General features: G+C 46.0%; 1 protein-coding gene across 1 annotated transcript; it reads right to left on the bottom strand.

The window, feature by feature from the left end:
* Positions 1–206: 206 nt before the first annotated feature.
* Positions 207–20,681, bottom strand: LOC142477435 (protein CEBPZOS-like; the record flags this gene model as incomplete). Its single annotated transcript, XM_075582262.1, has 5 exons — positions 207–381; positions 461–542; positions 1,665–1,709; positions 7,978–8,100; positions 20,660–20,681. Coding segments are annotated over 5 exons (273 nt in total), but the record flags the coding sequence as incomplete, so codon positions are not given.
* Between the last annotated feature and the right edge of the window lie 220 nt (positions 20,682–20,901).

Here is a 20,901-nt window from a genome sequence, read left to right as displayed (position 1 = left end):
TTACAAAACTGTAAGCTGAACAGCACTATTGAGGAACTCTTCAGAAAGCCTTGTGGAGCGAGTATATGCAACAGGCAGAACAAAACTATAGCCAACGTGGCTACATCTCTCCATCTTTAATTGTTAAGTGCCTTTGAAATGGTACTAAATAAAATTAGCACTGTTTAAAAGGCAAACCCTTCTCTTTCGCAAATAAATGACAGAAGTGGACAACTCGAGTTTATTCGGCTACGTATCAACACAAAGGCTAAATACTAGCCACATGTTTGTCACACTGTTCATGTGGATGAAGATGGATTTCACTTGACTATTTTGAATAATCCTACATTGCTTGATTTTGTAAATGCAGCAGAAGTTTGTGTAATAACCATCACAAAAAACCTGCAAAAAAAGACACATTACTGTTACAAACTTTCTAAAATACTTGTTTAACATAAAATCTATGACCAACAAAACTCACTATTTTTTTATTGTAGACCACGTTTCTGCATCAAGTTCCCGTGTGCCATATATTCCAGACCATTCATTGGATTTATAGTACACTATATATGAACAAAAGGTTTTTTTAGATTAGGTGTTTCATGCCACTCTTTACTTCGGGTGAAAAACAACTTTTCTAGTGTGATTTATATATGAATATTTAAACACATTACTAATATGTTAATGCAGCAATACAGGTATCATTGTTTAAATTTATTATAGGCGAAGAGCTGAACTGTGTTAATTTCAGCTCTGGGGACACCTTACTTCCAGAATTAACTTTGTAGGGTGTGACGGTTATCTCTTTTCAGTTTAAACATCCCAGTCACGCGGGCCAATAGAATGCCGCACTGGATGACGTTATCTCTAGAAGCAGGGGGTCCAATGAGCTGAAATGAATACAGTGCAGCTCCGAAAACCCCTGCTTCAATCCTGTAATAAAAAAATAAAGTAAAACCCGTATTGCTGCTTTAATTTAACTTATATGATACAGGGATCGCAACCACGTGATCACTTCAATAGCAATCAGTTACAACCAGCATTCCGATGACTGAAATAGGAGTGTTTTTCCTTTCCAATCATGAATGCAATCTCCCATTCGAGAACGAGCAAAAAAAGGTATGACATTCAGGGTCCCTGGAGTGCCGGCCCTTGTGGCTTTCAGGGACCTTCATAAATGTCACTCTAAAAGGTTAAAAATTAAGACAATGCCTGTAGGCCATGCTTAGAAAATCAGCCACCCTCCCCTTTTTCTGTCCAGTAACTCCACATTCAGTAGTGCTATCGTAGTGCATTCAAAAACCTTCAATGCAAACAGAAAATGTGGTACTTCAATACAATCAACTTATTATGGTGAAGCCATCATTTTAAAACAGAAAACATATTTTTTAAATAATAACTCAAGTGATTCTACAGTGACAAGTTGTGTTAAAAAAAAAAGTTCTGTTTATTTCAATGTTGACCTACGAGTGATTGGCCTTATATTTTCCACAGTTCATTTCAGGGACTCCCCTTACCACTCTTCTGCTTTTCTATTGCCTACATTTTATCTGACTTTTAGGAAGAAGTGAATTTCGAATCGTTACAGAATTTGAGACTTAACTCACAAACCTACCAATTATAACAGCACAGACTGCAAGGCAGTGCCACCGTGAACTATATAAAAGCAGAAGAAAAAAATGTACCTTCTAAAACAGAGGGAAATCTTCTGTTCATTGTATACCTGAAATCTAGTGAAAGGCAGAAAGATTAGCGATTTATCAGTGGAACACATTACAATCAAATGTACAAAACCCACCTATATTCATATTATATTTATTGTAACAATCACACAATATAGAATACTTGTATAAAAGGTGAGTATTTCTAAATGTAACCACCCCTTACTTTAGGTCCACATAATGCCTCAATAGTCTAAATGGTACAAGATCTAAACAACTGGGGCTAAAACGGTACCAAAAATGGACAAACAAATACAAGAAGATGATAGGACAACAGCTATTGTATGATGTTTGACCTATTTTTAGAGTTGATGGTACTTTACAGTCTTTCACTTATTTGCCACCTATGACATATGGTGTTACAGAGCTTTGTTGTTAGAAGTTAAGGCCGGAGTCATCAAAGCACGATGCGGGATAGTCAAACACGATGATGCAGGGTATCGAGCAAATTACTTTATCGGGAGATACTGTCAGACTGAGAGTGACATTCGTCATTGCATTTTTATGACTCCCGGTCTGTCTCACACATGCACCAGAAGACTTAGACAGATGGATGCTGGGTGAAATTTAAATACATTTACTGTTTAGCCAGGGTACAACCTAGACTTGAAAAACAGATTAGGAGCAAAGTTAATCCCATTGAGTCACAAATAAGAAAACAAACTGAGCATAAAGGGTCTGATTCCTTAAACTCCGGATCAGCTGATGGCAGAAACGCTGATTCAAGTCAATTGGAGTTTTCACCCAAAGTGCGACTGGCCTTGGAGTTTTTACAATCAGTCCCAGAGAGTACTGTAACCATGCTGTAAAATGGCTGCAGTCATCTCTCCTGCTGACAATAAGGCCTCGTAAATTATGGGCATGCCAGCAGTAATTATGGAGGTTTGCCCTCACACCCTGGTGAGGTGCCCTATGTATGGATGGGAGTGGTCACATGCTCTGAATCCATAATTAGTGATGTCAGAGTTGTGTCAGCCCCCAGAGGATACATAAGGCACAGCACTGATCAAAAGTTAGGAGTTCAGAAGTAGTTGCTAAGCTGTTGAAGGATTAGGTAATAGTTCTTCCCAGTTCTGGAAGGAGTTAAGAGTGATTCTGTTCTAAGCTGCTGCTTATGAGACTGTGACCAGGGACCTGGCACAGGGTAGATATCCCTGCGGGGATAGGGAATCCCTACATTAGGAGGACTATACCTTTCAAAGGGAAGTACGGTGAACAATGGAGGGCTAAATACACCCATTGTGGAGGGCAGCTGGCCCACCGTATTCAATAAAGATGCTCCTGATTAAAGACACTCTCGTGTGTAAGTGTGGAATCATTGCACAGAGAGGAGCACCACAGAGGAGTTCCTCACCAGGACCATCCACAAGCTCACGCTGGAATCCTGATGAGGTGGAGGCGCTGCACTGGATCTAGGTAGGACTCAAGCACACTACCTCAGCTGCCTGTCTGGGTTGGCAATCCCCACACAACATCATGCGGGAGACTCAGGAGTCCTGTTGCCAACAGGTGCACCACCGGACATCACACTGTAATGGGGACTGGTTAGACCACAGGGGCCAATATGGGATTGGGTGGGTCAGGCCAGGTCAGAAAATCCGTTACAGTACTTAGACAGAAGTAGAAAAATAGAAACGGAGAGAGTCCAGAGATCGAAAGGAAAATATTTTCTAGAGCAGGGGGTGTGCAAAATTTTTAAGTAGCATCCTCTGCCTGCTCTTAACTTCCACACCCCCCCCCCCTCTTTGGCATCTCTCTCTGACGTTGAGACGTTATCGTCATGGCATTGCGATGTTGCGTTGTCATGTGATGCGTTGGCATTTTGTTGCATTGTCATAGCGACGAGTGTCAAGAGAAGCTGGAGAGAACGGAAGAAGCAATTTAGAGGCCCGGCGCTCTTCCCCAGGCAATCAATTTAAATGTTGTGGAAAAGAGCACGGGGCCTTTGCAAGCGCAGCGCCCCCCCTTTCAACATTTTGTGTGTGTCCCCCCCCCCGTTTGCACACCTGTTCTACAGATTGGTGAAGCTTAGCAAATGTTGGCCATTTGCAGTTTCCAAAAAAGTTATTAAAGTTATCAAACTTCACTAAAAAATCCTCAAAAGCAAATACCTTACGTAGAAAGCCACTTGTTAGAAATGTTCCTGAAAATAATCGAATTTGTCAACTTTTCCAATATTTTTATACAAAAATTGAGAAGTGTTGAGTGCAAATCAACAAGTTTCCCTCAAACATTTTGCTGATTTACAAAGTTCTTAAAACAAATTACAATAACTTTTATGAAACTACTATATTAAATAAATATATTAATGTAAATACTTTATTACTGAGAACTACTATTAATGGTTAAAATCTACTAGGTCCTTCAAAACCAAGTGATAACCCCTGTAAGAGTTTATGGTGTAGAAGTGTCCTTAAATTTAAAACCTCAATAGCGCTGGCATGTGGCATAAAGCCATGTATGGTTGTCACACAGTTGGTGTGACCTTTGAAGAGTCAGTATACTGAATCCTATATATTGGTGTCTCTATTGGTAGGGTCAGTTAGAAATTAATGTTACTGTCTGTATGATCAGTAAGAGCAGTAATAGGATGTTAAAGCATTCCTAGTAATAATATTTGATCCCAAGAGAGCCACTGTATAATATATTGATATTCTAAAGTTGATATATGGCGAGACTGGTAATAGCCAATTTTGTGATACTGTTAGTGATAATTATGTGAACGGTATATATACAAAATAAGTCATGGGCCGTTTTAGAGCCCAGAAATGAAAGAAAAAAAACCGTGAAAAAAAACTGTCTCATGGATTGTGTCAGGAAGTAACTGGGACATACATCTGTGATTGTCCTGGAACAGGATTACACATTTTCTGTGTCTCTTAGCAGCTCACAGATTTCTGTCTCCTTAATTCAGCTGCTTGTTAGTTCCCCTGTTCCAGCAGCTAGCTGCATGTGTAAAGATACATTATTGACACTTTCTATCTTTACGGCAACCTCCCATTCTCATTACCATGCGTTTGGTTTAGCCTTGTTGTTCCCCTACCCATTTCTGTTTATGGAATGGTCCTTTGACTCTTCCTGCTTGTCACAGGAACATGTGCTTTAGATCTAACTAGCTGGCTTAGTGAGTACATTCTTCCTCCATTACACCCCTGCAAAGGCCATCCTTTTTTACCCCCCCCCCCTTTATACCAAGGCACCATCAGCTATTGAAGCACACGCACTACATTACACCATCTTCAAGTACCTTTTATATTTCTGTTGACTCCCCCAATAAAGTTAAAGAATATAGAAGGACTTTGTGTGCTTTCAAAAGGGGTTGCGTTAAATCACTGGAGTCATTCACATCCTACTGTACATGTGATCCTGGTTCCAGAAGAGTGATCGTGTTCAATGTATATACAGATAAAATAGGTGTGTGGATAATTGTCACAACCATCAAATATTTATCATTCTAATTGAATGCTTATCCAAATAGTAAAGATGAGGGTAGGCTGTTACTATTGATAGACGCTGTAGCGTACTGTGTCTCACATGCCTGCCTCTATTTACCGGACAGATTATATTTTGTGTATCGGCTTGAGTAATGGTATACTGAAATCGAGTTAGTGCTCCATAGACAGTATTGGTTTAATATACTGACTGCTAGTGTTTACCTTGTGGGTCCACATCTTTTTATCTAGCTATAGATTGTTAGCCAGAGCTTAGCGTAATAGAACACACTGCCTGTCTAATGCCTTGACTGAGACCTGCGTCTCAGTCACACTTAGTGACGTGAAAAGCAGCACATCACCCGACGCGCTTTTCGTTCCGGGAGGAACTTCTTCATGGGTGGGCTGTCATACCAACTGTCTCATACATGGCTTTATGCCACATGCCAGCGCTATTGAGGTTTTAAATGTAAGGACACTTCTACACCATAAACCCTAACAGGGGTTATCACTTGGTTTTGAAGGACCTAGTAGGTTTTAACCATTAATAAAGTATTATTAACATTAATATATTATTTAATCTGGAAGAGGTTGGGTGAGTCATTTATGGATTCTTCTTTCCTTGTATATGCCTCATGTTTATTCCCTGACAGCACCCCTCTAGAACATATTAACACTGTATTAGCTGAGCTGGGGCTCATCCTCTTTATCTCTCACCTTATTACATATTGAGTCAATCATCCCTTGTTTTGGATCTATCAAACCATGTGGAAACCAGAGTAAAACAATATTTTTTTAAGATAATTGTACAAGCAGTCTAAACAAAACTAACTAACACCATGTCACTTCAACGTACAGAGTTTAAAGGAACAGTCCCTGCAGAGTCAAAAAAAAGAACGAAGGACAGTGGCATGTTAGTAGGTTAAATGGAGATGAACAATCTAAAAAAAAATATTTCACATCTTTTTTTAACCGTATTTTCCATGGTAGGCCTTAACCAAATCTGTTGGTCTTTACATTGTTTATCTTATTCTTCTCAAAATTAGAGGTAAATTTGTGTATTTGTTTTGTCCATTGTTTGTGAAATAGGTATAACCAGACAAAAAATAGTTATGGTGGGTAAACAAAATTGACAAAAACCCTCCACCGTACATACAGTAAATAAAAATGCCATGTGGTGAAATTGCATAGCTCAGAGGTCTGCAACCCTGTCTTTCACCATTATCGCTTAACAGTGCTTCCACTGTAGCCAGGTACTCTGGGTAATGACATGCAAATGAGCAGTGTCCTTCTTTACTTCTTATCCATTGTAACATGGACCTAAAAGCTTATGCCTGCTGTATTACACAGCTTTCCAGCACAGCCTGGGCAAAGAAGTGCATAGCCAGTAAACCTACTCACAGGCAACATCTATTTCGACCTTTTGGGTATAAGAATAGGTATAAAACTGTAAGGGTGTGTTAGGTACTTTATGTGTGCGCGCGGAGGGAGTGCGGCAGGTTCCGCGACGGCACGATAGTACAGGGTGCCGCCATGTTATTGCGCAATGTTGCAGAGGGCACTAACAAAGATGGAAGCGCGCGAACGCCAGGCCAATAAGGGAAAGGCTCTATTAATGGACTACAACTTCCAGGAGTTCTGGATCAGTCACCTGACGCTAGGAGCCAATGAGAAAGCTGGGATTAGAAGGAAGAGGAAGTGGAGAGGGAGACCACGCTAGGGAGGAGAGGAGGACAGAGCCGGAGGAGGTAGTGTGAGTGCAGGGGGTCAGTGACCCGCCTGCATAGGTCAGCTATTCCCCTCAGGCCCATAGGAGAATTCCGAGTCACCGTAGGCTGCGGTACTGCAGGGACGCTCGATAGCGGAAGGAATTGTCACTTTAGTTAGGGACAACGCACCGAGTTGTGGCTGGTCGCCGTCATCTGGGATCAGACGGCGGGACACCGCGACATCAGGAGGACAAGGAGCGGAGGCACGGATCCTTTGTGAAGAAGGAACGGTCACCGCCGTGACCGGAAGGTACATTGTAATGGAAAGTGCACCAACACCGCTCATCAGGCGCTGATCCCGCCTTAGGAATACCTCTGTAGTGACACTAGCAAGTGGCTAGCGGACTGAGCATACTACCCAATACTTTACAAGGACAACCTCTATAAGAGCGTGGCGGAGCCACTGTTATACCGGACAAATTCCCTAGAGGTGTGGCTGAGCCACTATAGTATAAGGACTCTAACGTTATAATATATATGCAAGTTATGTGTGATGTTATATAGAGAATAAGATAAGACTGCCTATGCATAGTAAAACTTGGTTGCACGCACTGTATGGTATGTTTCTTGCCCAGGGCAATCTTACATAACGGGGATCCTGGGCAAGTGGAGGCTCTGCGCTAGAACCGTTACCCCAGGCTCCCAGCTAGCGGAGGCTCAGATCTCCTGGAGCCGCAGGTTGTGTACAGTACCAGTAGTCCCTTAGGAAGGCGTCAGAAAAAGGGCTACAAAACCATCATTGATTAAACAGATAAGTTGCTACCTGTATGCATGAATTCAATGGGCCTGGAGAAAAGTAAAACGTGCTTTTTTTTAACAGGATACTTACTTTAAGATTAGTTTAATTTTTCTAAGTTAGTGGAATATACTCATGTTTTTTTACCTGCCACGTGGGACTGCCCCTTTAAATCAAGATAAATACCCAAAGATGAAAATTCACATTTTGATATTATTTCGCATTAAAAAAAAAAATAGATATGTATGTTGCAGGTGCTATTCTGTGTACGAGACTGCATACAGTTGTCTTTACTTGCAGGTGCTTTGTGTTGTGTAACTTTGAGTGCACCTCAGTACTACCTTGGCTCACGTTCAATTTATGAAACAGAGCGTATGCCCCAACCACACCGGCCACTTCCAGCAATATAATGCCTTTCAAGATCTTCTTGGCGACGGGTTCCATGCTGACGACCAACCTGGAATCTGATAACAGGGGGGGGGGGGGGGGTGTTGTGCTTAAACTGTAGTTTGATTTACTTAAAAATGTATATTATGAATAAAGTACAACCTTTTAAGAAAAAACATACTGTACACTAAATTATCGATGTATGCATAAAATTATCGATGTATGCATAAAATACAATTACGATACACCTTTGGCACATTCTGTGTAAGCGATTTTAAAACGTAACTTAATAGTGGTCTTAAGGTTTATTTTAAAGCGGTAGTCCATCTACATTTTCACGACACCACTCATCATTATTCAAATAACTTACATCTGCTGCAGTCTAATAACCCCCTGTACGTTTATACTAAATAGAAATAAAAACTGGACAGACGGGAAGGGGCACAGGTTGATTTATCTTGAAATGTAGGTTTCTAACCACTAATCTACATTGTAATACCCTAAAAACAGGGACTTAATATGTTATATTAGTATATTCTACCAAAATATATTGCTTTCTAAGAAGTTATCTTGACATCACTGATTTGCTTCTTATATACTCCTGTGCTGCATTTGCACCATGTGAGTAAATGATTAATATGCACACTAATTATTCTGCAGTTATGTAATACTGTACAACAGCAGAAGATGGACACAATATAATTAGAATAAGTGCTGAAACTTTGAACTTTCCTTAGAACCGGATAACACCCTAATTCCTTATATAGCAAATGCATTCTAGTTTTTTTTCCCGTTTCCAAGTTTGTTGTACAGTAGATTGTTGTCATGCTATCATCTGACCATGGGAATGTTTATCAAGATTAATCCATTTTCTTCAGCCATTACAACTCCCCAAACCACTCACTAAAGGTGCCAGCAAAGTGAAAACAGAGTAAAAATGATAGACATTTTTGCAGGACTTAATTTGAGTCATGCTTCATTTTGCAAGTCTTCATACATACTGCATCACCCATTGTGTTCTAGTACCCATTACTAAAATGAATAAAACAAGGAATTTGGAAAACTACATTTAATAGCACAGCACTATTTTGATGCAAACATCAGACACTTGATTTTAACATATTTTTGCGTTGTGTACATGAATTGGCTGTTCACAAATCCCAATTGCAGACCAATGGGCTAGATTAAATCTTTGTTCTCAATGTAGTCGTATACCTGGATATTTTTGGTAAAAAGCCTTTTTTTAAAGTAGAAAGACATTCAACCCTTTTATGTATACTTGGCCAAGCCTCGTATGGTGCAAAATGTATTATAACTGATATATGTAGATTTATAACACAAACTATGCAATATTCTGTAAAAGTCAAAATACAGTAGACACTTTAAATCTCTGCAGACTTCACAATCTAATTTTGATTCCTTGAAGCAAAGGGGGGGTGGGGGAGGGGAGACCTCAGCCTGAGGAATATTTCTCTAGCCGCTGATGCGAGGTACCGTACCCAAGTCTATACATATGGAGGTAACACACTGGAATTACCCAAAACAAAAAGTGAGATGTAAGGGTCACTCAGATAACTCACACATTGAAAATTTGAGAGGATGTGTATATAAACCAATCACTTCATGCAACAAAAATCTCAATTACATTCATATTTTGTGAATGTTTGGTGTCTAAAAGAAAGAAATCCCAAATAATTTTTTTTAAATCAAAAATAGATAAAAGGAGGGAGAAAGAGAGCAACATTATTTTTAAACTATTGTCAATTGGAGGAGCGGCTAAGTGAGTAAAGACACTGACTGGCACGGAGTTTGAAGCAGGGGAACCTGTTCCCTGTCCCCCTGATGAAGTGTGACACGAAACGCATAGGATAGTCATTGCATGCTGGGTAATTACGTGACAACGCTATACGCCTAGCACTGCCTACATGAGTGCAGGGATCACTACACGTGGACGCCAGTTTAGAACTTCCCCTAAGCACACGCCAACTGCGATCCAGAGGGGGATATTGCCTGGACTACAGACCTTCCGTTTGAGTGATATACCCATTCTGTGTACTTGGATCCATATGATTCCACTTTTATCGTAAGTTGTGTACTTGTTATTTTAATATGAATTTATAAATGTGTAGCCAGGTCCCCCCTCACGTACTCACCCCCCTCCTTCTAGCACGCGAGCCGCGGGTGGTTGTAATTGCGGCCGGTTGCTAGGGAAGCGGTCGGGCCGGTTGCCGGGGACGCGATCGGGCCGGTTGCCGAGGCCGCGATCGCGTCGTTAGGGTCCCGGCGGCTAGCGGAGCCAGGCGCCGCCATTGAAAGATAAGCTCGCGCATGCGCAGTTAGAGCAGGTGCGGGAGAACTCCAGTCAGCTCGCGCATGCGCAGAAGTAAGCCCGCGAAGCCCTAGCCTACCAGGGAAGGTATTGGCCAGGGACTACAGATACCAGGAGCATTAGGGAACCCCATGTGACGCCAGGGAGCCAATAGGGCTGGAGGAGCTCCCTGCTTGCAGGGAATAGATACTTTTCGCGGGGTTTTTGCACACGTCAGTTGGTGACCGGAGCAGCTAGGGGAAGGAGGTAGGGTGCGGGAGTCAGTGACTCTCTGCACTAGGCCAGCAATTCCCCTAGGCCCCAGATAGCCCTGAGTCATCTTAGTGAAGTATTGTAGGGACAGGCCCTAAGTTAGGGATCTGCCCCATTAGCTACTGGACAGTAATAATAAAGGATACTGCGTGCCTCGCGGAACGAGCTGGACTGTTATCAGGGTGGGATCGCCCCTGAAGAATCAGCCTGTGTTGGATCCGGAACTCGTGTAGGAGTTAGCCTAGACCCTTTGAGAAGCCGTTGCAGGTCCGAGTACAGGAGTGCTCGGCAGGTAACCCACACCCTCACGTGCACCAACAAGGCCTATCAACAGACATAGTGGCTGCGCAGTCACACACATACACTGGTTTATGATTTGGGAGTACGAGACATTGGGTTGGGGTTACTGGACTTGGGGAGGGATCTCTTTGTACAAGCGTTAGCGTCCGACGTGGCGCATAAGGTATTGGCGTCCGCCGTGACGCATAAAGTGTGGGCTTCCGCTGTGGAGCATAGGTAGAGTGGTGTGATAGGCTGTGATTAGTGCCTCCTCTAGAGAGGGACAAGTGTTATATGAAGTGTGTTATTGTGTTCCCAACTAAAAGCTCTTTGGTTATCTCACACATGTGTATTTGGTTATTGTGATTGTCCTGCGAGGAACCACTCCCCCTCTGGTGGGAGCCATCGCAGGTGGAGGCGCTGCATCGTATGTGAATACCCCTAATATAATTGCCCCTAGGTTCCCCGTGGCGGAAGCTCAGCCCTCCTGTGAGCCAACAGGTAATGCACCACAACTGAGTAACCTTGTATGTTCCTGCACCCACACAGTGTAATCTGCGATTGGGGGGGGGAAAACCCGTTACATTTGGAGGCGCTGCTGAGAGCTTAGACCTGGGGTGCCCTGTTCCATTTTTTTTCTCTTTTTCTCAAAATGTCATCCCCGTTACCGTCCCCGTCTCGCTCTGAAGTACGCGACTGGGCCATGGAGCTACAAGTGCCGCCGCTTCACACGCTCGCGGTGAGCCGGGTCCCTGTTGATAAGCCGTCCTCATCCATACAACTGGCCCTGAGGCAACACCCACATATCCGGGATGCTGTCAAAATAAGAGTGTTAGAGCGACGCAAGGATACAGACCGGGAGTATTGCTCCGTGCTAGTGAGTGTAGGGAAGGATATAACCGAAGATCAGGGGCCGTCCAGCTTGTGGCTGGCAACGTCAACCGGTTCTTGCTGTATTGTTGTCTATCCTGAACTGTCCGTAAAATCAGAACCCGACAGCTCCCGCACAAATTTACAAGAGGTTGCTATGCATACATCACCTTCTCCTTCTGAAAGTTGTTGCGGGGCCGACAGGCCCGCTCTCACCGACCATAGTCCACCCTTAAGTATGGCCCGCTCGTCCTATAAACCTGGGGATGACATCCGAATGCTAGCTCAGGCACTCCTAGAATTAGGGCCGTCCTGATCCGAAGCTCAGACCTCACAACAGTATCGCAAGCTAAAAATCTTTTCAGGAACCAAGCCGACCCCGACGGGCGAAGAGGCGTTTGACGCCTGGAGAGAATACACGTCTCAGGTTCTAGAAGAGTGGACGTGCTCTGAGCCGGTGAAGCGACAACGCATAATGGAATGCTTACGCCCTCCCGCATCTACCACCATACAGATGGCTAAAGATCAGCACGCGGACGTCACCGCTCATCAAATGCTAGAGACTCTTGTGCGGGCCTATGGGCGAACCGAGGACATAGGGCAATTGATGAAGCGGTATTTCAATCTGTGCCAGAAAGACGGGGAGGAGCTATCTGATTTCCTACAGCGGATCCAAGCAGTCTTGTGGGAGATGCGAAAAAGGAAGAGTATTACGGCCGCCGAGGTGGACGAATACTGCCGTAACCAATTTCTGAGAGGAGCTCTACCCGAACATCATATTGTAATTATGATGAAGCGCTCCTTGATGCGAGGTGACCCCCCTTCCTGGGAGGAATTAATGGATGAGATCAAAGAACACGAGGCCTACGCCCGGTTGCATACTCCCACCAAGGTTAAGGAGCCTTCCACCCGTGACCCTGCTAAGGCCGCTGGGGCCAAGGCCAAGACAACCCCGACCCAGGACGTGGAGGTCGCAACTAAGGACTCAGCCTCTAAAGCTAGAGCCGCCCGTAAGCCATCTTCCCCGCCTAGGGGCCGCTCTGGGCCCAGAGACCTCCTCTGCTATACCTGCGGTAATACGGGCCACTTCTTCCGTGATTGCCCAGAAAGGGAGGACCTCCCCGGAGACAACACTCCCGACCGTAGGAACACAGCCCGGTCGATGGTATGCAGAGTACAAACCGCCGGGTCTGACGTGGAGACCCCTCAGGGAACCACCGAGGCGAGGCCCCTGCGGATGCCGACGCAGGGGATGACGCCTCCAACCGGGAAGATTACAGCCAAGTGGGCCCTGCAGCTATCATACCGGTGTTATTAGAAGGGATCTATGCGTCGGCTCTTCTGGACACGGGGTCCCAAGTGACCATCATATACCGCCCGTTCTATGAACAACACCTCCGACACTGCACCCTGAGAGCGGCTGATCACGTGACCGTACGGGGGCTAAGTAATGAAGACTACCCCATCGATGGGATTGTACGGGTTCAAATGGAAATACTCCAGCTGAATACCGGCAAGAGGCACCCCATGCATGTGGCGGCCCTGGTATGTCCGGAGCCCCAAGACCAGTGCAAGTACCCGATCATCTTGGGCACCAACGCTGACATAGTACAAGCGGTGATCCGAGCGTATCTGAAAGAGACTAACGAGCTGCCGCTAGCCACCGCTCTCCTAGATCCAGTCCTGCGAGAAGAGTGCAACCGGGTATATGCCCTGGAGCGCCATGGGGATCTCTACAACCGTCAACGGGGACTGACGACCATATTACCAGGGGGAGTGCAAAAGATGGACGTCTGGTGTTGTTATCCCGAACGAGATAAGAGCGACCAGCTGTTCTCTCTGGAGAATGCGCCTGAAGAAGAAGAGGTCCAGAGAGGGTATAGGGTACTACCCGAAGTGAGGGAGTGGACAACCAAGATCCCACTCCGAACCCACGTGTATGTCCAGAACCTCTCCCCCTTCCCGATGGAATTTGATGCCGACCAGAAGTTAGGTTGCATATATCCAGTCAGCCCTGTAGAAACCACGCCTCAGGTGAAGGCGGTGGCCGTGGATGAACGGTTAGTCAAGCTGGACTTCAACTTCGGTGAGTCGACACTGTCCAACCAGTGGAAGGAGCGGCTGACAACCCAGTTGAATCGACGACGACAGGTGTTCTCCACGAGTGAGATGGATGTGGGGTGCAGTCGCAGCGCCAAACATGCCATTCGTCTGAGTGATGTCACCCCGTTCCGAGAACGCTCTCGTCGCATCGCCCCACGGGATGTGGACGATGTAAGGAACGCCATTCACGATATGGAAGATGCCGGGATTTTGACGGAGTCTCGGGGGCCCTACGCATCACCCATAGTGGTAGTGCGTAAAAAGAACGGATCCGTACGACTGTGTGTCGACTATCGAACTCTGAACAATCGTACAATACCGGATCAGTACAACCTTCCGCGCATTGAAGAGATACTGAATGCGCTGAATGGAAGTCAGTGGTTTAGCGTGCTCGACCTCCGATCCGGGTACTATCAGGTACCTATGAATACGGAAAATCAGGAGAAAACAGCTTTCGTCTGCCCATTGGGATTCTACCAATTTACACGTATGCCCCAAGGTATATGTGGGGCGCCCGCTACTTTCCAACGGCTGATGGAAAAGACTATCGGGGACATGAGCCCGCGGGAGTGTCTTGTATACCTGGATGACATCATCGTCTTCGGAAGCACTCTGGAAGAGCACGAAGAGCGATTACTCAAAGTGATCGACCGTCTGGGAAACGAAGGATTGAAATTGTCCCTAGACAAGTGCCGGTTTTGCCATACCTCAGTAACCTACGTGGGACACATCGTGTCCGCCCAAGGGATCGCCACCGACCCCGCCAAGGTAGAAGCAGTAGTGAACTGGCCTCGTCCCGAGAATGTCACGGAGCTGCGATCCTTCTTGGGGTTCTGTGGGTATTACCGTCGCTTCGTGGAAGGGTACTCTAGTAGAGCTAAACCCCTGAACAGTCTGTTGAAGATATATCCCTCAGAGACCGGGAGGAAAGCTGCATCGGCACGCCAACCGTTTGGTGATAAATGGACGCCTGAGTGCGAGCAGGCCTTCCTGAAATTGAAGAAGTGTCTAACTGAGGCACCGGTGCTTGCGTATGCTGACCCCGAACAGCCTTACGTTCTACATGTGGATGCCAGTCTCAATGGACTGGGTGCCGTCCTGCATCAGAAGCACCCTGAGGGCCTTCGGCCTGTAGCCTACATCAGCCGCAGCCTGACACCCAGTGAACAGAGATACCCCGTCCACAAGCTGGAATTTCTGGCTCTCAAGTGGGCTATCACCGAGAAGCTCCACGACTACCTGTATGGTGTTACCTTCGAAGGACGGATAACAATGCCCTCACTTATGTCAACACCTCTGCTAAGTTAAACACCGCTGGCTGGCCGCTCTAAGCAGCTACCGGTTCACCATGAAGTATAAGCCGGGACCCTTGAATATAGGGGCTGACGCCCTATCCAGATGACCAGGGTGAAGTGCTAATCCAGATGACGAGGAATGGGAGGAAATCCCAGGACCCGGAGTGCGAGCTATGTGTAGCATGGCCGCTATCGTCAACGACCAAGTGGCCTTTTCAGAATTAAGAGTGGCCGACTCAGTGGGATGCCGGTCGCAGGCTGTCCCAGCCGCCTACTGCGACCCAAAAGGGATGAACATCACGCATGACAAGGTGTTACGGTGGAAGGATCTAGTAGACTACCAAATACGAGACCCGGTCGTGAGTATCATCAGGCGAGCCGTTGAAAAGCAGAACCCAGCCCTTCTGAAACGCGCACCCAATGACTTGGTGGCCTTGCTCATGCGGGAATGGGACAAATTCGAGATAGACAATTGCTTACTCTATCGGGTGGTGCAATACCACAACCACCCGGATAGGCGACAACTAGTCCTCCCTAAGAACTTACAATATCTGGTGTTGAAGTCTCTACACGATGATCATGGACACCTGGGTATAGACAAGACTTTTGGGCTGGTCAGAGATCGTTTTTTTTGGCCCAAGATGCGAGAGGCCGTCGAACGCCACTGTCGCCGCTGCACTAGGTGTATACAGCGCAAGACTCTGCCTACACGAGCAGCCCCCATGGGCCATCTAAAAAGTTCGGGCCCCATGGACCTTGTGTGTATGGACTTTCTGTGCATTGAGCCTGACAGCCGGGGAATATGCAACGTGCTAGTCGTCACGGACCATTACACCCGGTATGCTCAGGCCTTCCCCACTAAAGATCAGAAAGCCATCACCGTGGCAAAAATACTATGGGAGAAGTACTTCGTGCACTACGGTCTCCCCAACCGCCTGCACTCCGATCAAGGACGGGACTTTGAGAGTACTTTGATCAGAGAGTTACTCAAAATGCTGGATATCACCAAGTCTCGAACAACCCCGTATCACCCCGAAGGAGATGCACTGCCCGAGCGCTTTAATCGAACCTTACTGGATATGCTCGGAACACTACAGTGCTCAGAAAACTGAATGGAGCCGACACGTAGAGGCCCTGGTGCATGCGTACAATTGCACTAGACACGAATCAACGGGATTCTCCCCCTACTTCCTCATGTTCGGGCGAGAGGCAAGACTGCCAGTGGACATACGTCTTAGAGTGTCGACAGATGGGATACACAATGCTACCCATTTTAAATACGTACAAAGACTCAAAGACAGTTTACAGCAGGCCTATCAACAAGCTGAGAAGGCTACAGCTAAGTTGAACGCTGACAACAAAAGGCGATACGACCATAAGGTCAGATATCGGGAACTTCGTCCTGGGGATGCGGTATTGCTTCGAAACTTGGGAGTCCCGGGAAAGCACAAATTGGCCGACCGATGGAGAGACGGAGTGTATGAAATAGAATCCCAGATGCCGGGCCTCCCGGTCTATCGCATCAAAGACACTGATGGCCGGGTAAAGGTATGGCACCGCAATCATCTTCTCCCCATTCCACAAGTAGAAGATGAAGAGACAGAGATACTGGCCACACCGCTCAACGGTGAGTCCGAGTCGTCAGAGATGGGTCAAGAGACTGTCAATAATGAGACCCACTCTGAAACTTCTGAGGATCCTATGGAGGGACCCTCTCAAAGGTACTTCCCCACAGAAGGGGCATCTCCTGGAGGAGCTACGGGTAAAGGGCCCCGTAGGCCAATGCCTACTAAGGTGGCCCCAACGGGCCAGCCTTTGGATGCACAGAGCCCGTGCTTTGTGCCTAACAGAGACTGTTCAGAGACAATTATCCCCTCAAGGGAAGAGGCTGAGCCTCAGGACTGTGTTTACTACTCCCCCGAAGGAGTCGCAAAAGAACAACTCCGTAGGAGCCAAAGAGTCAGGTACCCTCCAAACCGGGTAACCTATGATCAAGTTGGGGCACCCCATTATGAGGCTCAGCAATGGGCTTGCAGCAAAGTACAGTCAGTTATTGTGATGTTCAATGAAATGTGCAATCTGATTTAGAGCTGATAATAGTGAAATCACGGTTGGTTGTTGAAATTTTCATTATATAAGTATGTTACGCCATTTTCATTATATAACTTTTGTATATAGTTGCACTGCATGGTGTCCCAAGCGAGGACATTGGGGATTTTACCAGGGGGAGGATGTAGCCAGGTCCCCCCTCACGTACTCACCCCCCTCCTTCTAGCACGCGAGCCGCAAATGGTTGTAATTGCGGCCGGTTGCTAGGGAAGCGGTCGGGCCGGTTGCCGGGGACGCGATCGGGCCGGTTGCCGAGGCCGCGATCGCGTCGTTAGGGTCCCGGCGGCTAGCGGAGCCAGGCGCCGCCATTGAAAGATAGCTCGCGCATGCGCAGTTAGAGCAGGTGCGGGAGAACTCCAGTCAGCTCGCGCATGCGCAGAAGTAAGCCCGCGAAGCCCTAGCCTACCAGGGAAGGTATTGGCCAGGGACTACAGATACCAGGAGCATTAGGGAACCCCATGTGACGCCAGGGAGCCAATAGGGCTGGAGGAGCTCCCTGCTTGCAGGGAATAGATACTTTTCGCGGGGTTTTTGCACACGTCAGTCGGTGACCGGAGCAGCTAGGGGAAGGAGGTAGGGTGCGGGAGTCAGTGACTCTCTGCACTAGGCCAGCAATTCCCCTAGGCCCCAGATAGCCCTGAGTCATCTTAGTGAAGTATTGTAGGGACAGGCCCTAAGTTAGGGATCTGCCCCATTAGCTACTGGACAGTAATAATAAAGGTTATCAGGGTGGGATCGCCCCTGAAGAATCAGCCTGTGTTGGATCCGGAACTCGTGTAGGAGTTAGCCTAGACCCTTTGAGAAGCCGTTGCAGGTCCGAGTACAGGAGTGCTCGGCAGGTAACCCACACCCTCACGTGCACCAACATGGCCTATCAACAGACATAGTGGCTGCGCAGTCACACACATACACTGGTTTATGACTTGGGAGTACGAGACATTGGGTTGGGGTTACTGGACTTGGGGAGGGATCTCTTTGTACAAGCGTTAGCGTCCGCCGTGGCGAATAAAGTGTGGGCTTCCGCTGTGGAGCATAGGTAGAGTGGTGTGATAGGCTGTGATTAGTGCCTCCTCTAGAGAGGGACAAGTGTTATATGAAGTGTGTTATTGTGTTCCCAACTAAAAGCTCTTTGGTTATCTCACACATGTGTATTTGGTTATTGTGATTGTCCTGCGAAGAACCACTCCCCCTCTGGTGGGAGCCATCGCAGGTGGAGGCGCTGCATCGTATGTGAATACCCCTAATATAATTGCCCCTAGGTTCCCCGTGGCGGAAGCTCAGCCCTCCTGTGAGCCAACAGGTAATGCACCACAACTGAGTAACCTTGTATGTTCCTGCACCCACACAGTGTAATCTGCGATTGGGGGGGGGAAAACCCGTTACAAATGTACTTATGCACTTTCAGTGATTCTTTTCCTTCTTCTCTGCGCCCCCATTCTTTTTGTTATATGTGTGTGAGTCCTCTCAAGCCTCGCTGATCACGGGAGACGGGGAGCAGCATTGAAGAGGGATCTCCAGGGAGACATTTGACAGCCAGCGCGCACTAAAACTCTTTACTCGTGTCGGCTCCTTGTGACCTTGGGCAAGTCACCTTATCTCCCCTGTGCCTCAAGCACCAAAAACATAAGATAGTAAACTCCATGGGACAGGGACCTGTGCCTGCAAAATGTCTCTGTAAAGCGCTACGTAAAACTAGCAGCGCTATACAAGAACATATTATTAATTGGACTTATTCCCAAACTGCACTTAAAAAGTTATTTCTTAATACTAAGGCCCAGTCAACAACAAATTTGCTTTGAACAGAAAAAAAAAACCCTTTATAGTAGTAACGATTTCCCCACTCTGTGCTCATAAAACTGATTGTCACTGATCAGTTCATTATTGGCATACCATATTAGGCCAAGTACTTAATCCCTCAACCGTCACTGTAGAGTTGGGCGTTATACTGATATGATAGTAATATTGCAATAATAAAAAAAATGACGATGTCGATATGTACATTTTTTATTACTGCTGTATCAGTCAGCCATAGTAATTGTTGACATTTTAAGGTAAGCTAGTAATATGCAGTTTCAGACGAGGCATCTTCAAAGAAGGCAGAGCCGCCAAGTAAACCAGGATCTTTGGACCCCTATATTTCACCCAACCCTCAAATGCAGTGATACACCCCTGGAGGATCGCTTTGCCCAGTGTTTGCACTCTGCCTCTTAATCACTTCCCCACCCATCTCTAATGTTCAAGGACAGGGGGAAGTGTGACTTATTTTAAAATGAAATTGATAAAAAAAAAAAAAAAAACATTTAATCTGTAATAAATGTTAAGAGCCAATGCCTTCTACATTTCCCCTTTTATACATTATAGATTCCCCCCCCCCCCCCCCAATAATTAAGAGTTGATATATTTTTCTATTGTACATATATGGATCACATTTGTTTTATACTAATTATTGTAGTTTTTTATATTTCCAAACCCTAGGTCACTGGATGTGCCTTATTTATTTTAGATAATAAAACATCATAAAAGGTAGTTATGGCGCGGTACTTATATTTTGTCTGGGAGAATCTTTAATACAGAAATGCCTCCCTTAGACTTGTCTCTATGTGGTAGCCTAATGAAGAGCTCCTAGACAACTACTTAGTTTGATGATAGTCATGTACATAATCCACCAGTACTGTTTATACTCCATATACCTCTGCCATCTGTTAAAAATATCCCTTAATTCAAAGCATGGGTTGATCCTTCTCTTAAGAAAAGCCTCTCTGTTTCTGTCAAGGTCAGTGGTGTTTTTGTAGGGAAATAAGTTGCCAGAAACCTGAGGGGGGGAAATGAACAGATCTAAGCCTACAGTAAATAAATTAGCTTTAATATAGAAATATCTGAGAGGCTCATTTGTATTTCTTTCATCCCCCTTCCAAATAATTGTACAAATCACTTTAGTTTCTGGTTAGCTGCTTACATAAGGCGATGGCGCTCACTTCCCTTGAAAACCCAGCCCTGTTATCAAGGTCAACTTAAAATACAGAATGCCACCATGCTGCATGTTACAGAAACACTTTCAGCCGGTGCATGGGCCTTGCTGGGTTACTAGAGATAGCACAGTATCTGCTGCGCACGTGCCGAGGATTGCTATACACTGCGGTTATGTTTCCCTCGTGGGAGGGCTACTTTTTATGGACTGCATTAATAAAGCAAACCCGTTGCCATCAGGTCAATGTCACCCCCTCCACTTATCTCCTACAGATAACACGTGTCCTTATAATGATGCGTAAACCCTGCCAGCATGTGCCGTATAACACACTACTGCTCTCCCCAACACAACAACTGCAGCAGCGTCACACTGCGCGGGGCTTTATATAACCTCACCCCGCCCCCTCCTTCCACGTGACCCCGTGTTCTTACCACGCGGAGACGACGGCAGCAGTTATAGTCAAGTATGTCAGCGAGGTGACGTCTGCAACGTATGATATCTGACGCGTGACCGCACCGAACGTGCCCTCGCTGCTACTGGCAAAACAATTCTCCCGCCATCACTGTTACTGGCAAAACAACTCTCCCGTCATCACTGTTTCTGGCAAAATAAGACGTTGCCCGCCGCGCCTCAAGAAGTGAGTTGACATGAAAGATTCATATGCTGAGATAAC

The sequence above is a fragment of the Ascaphus truei genome, unplaced genomic scaffold (genome assembly GCF_040206685.1).
Source record: "Ascaphus truei isolate aAscTru1 unplaced genomic scaffold, aAscTru1.hap1 HAP1_SCAFFOLD_209, whole genome shotgun sequence".
Taxonomy (NCBI): domain Eukaryota; kingdom Metazoa; phylum Chordata; class Amphibia; order Anura; family Ascaphidae; genus Ascaphus; species Ascaphus truei.
Note: the sequence above shows the minus strand (reverse complement) of the source record. Positions and strands in the feature narration are given on the sequence as shown.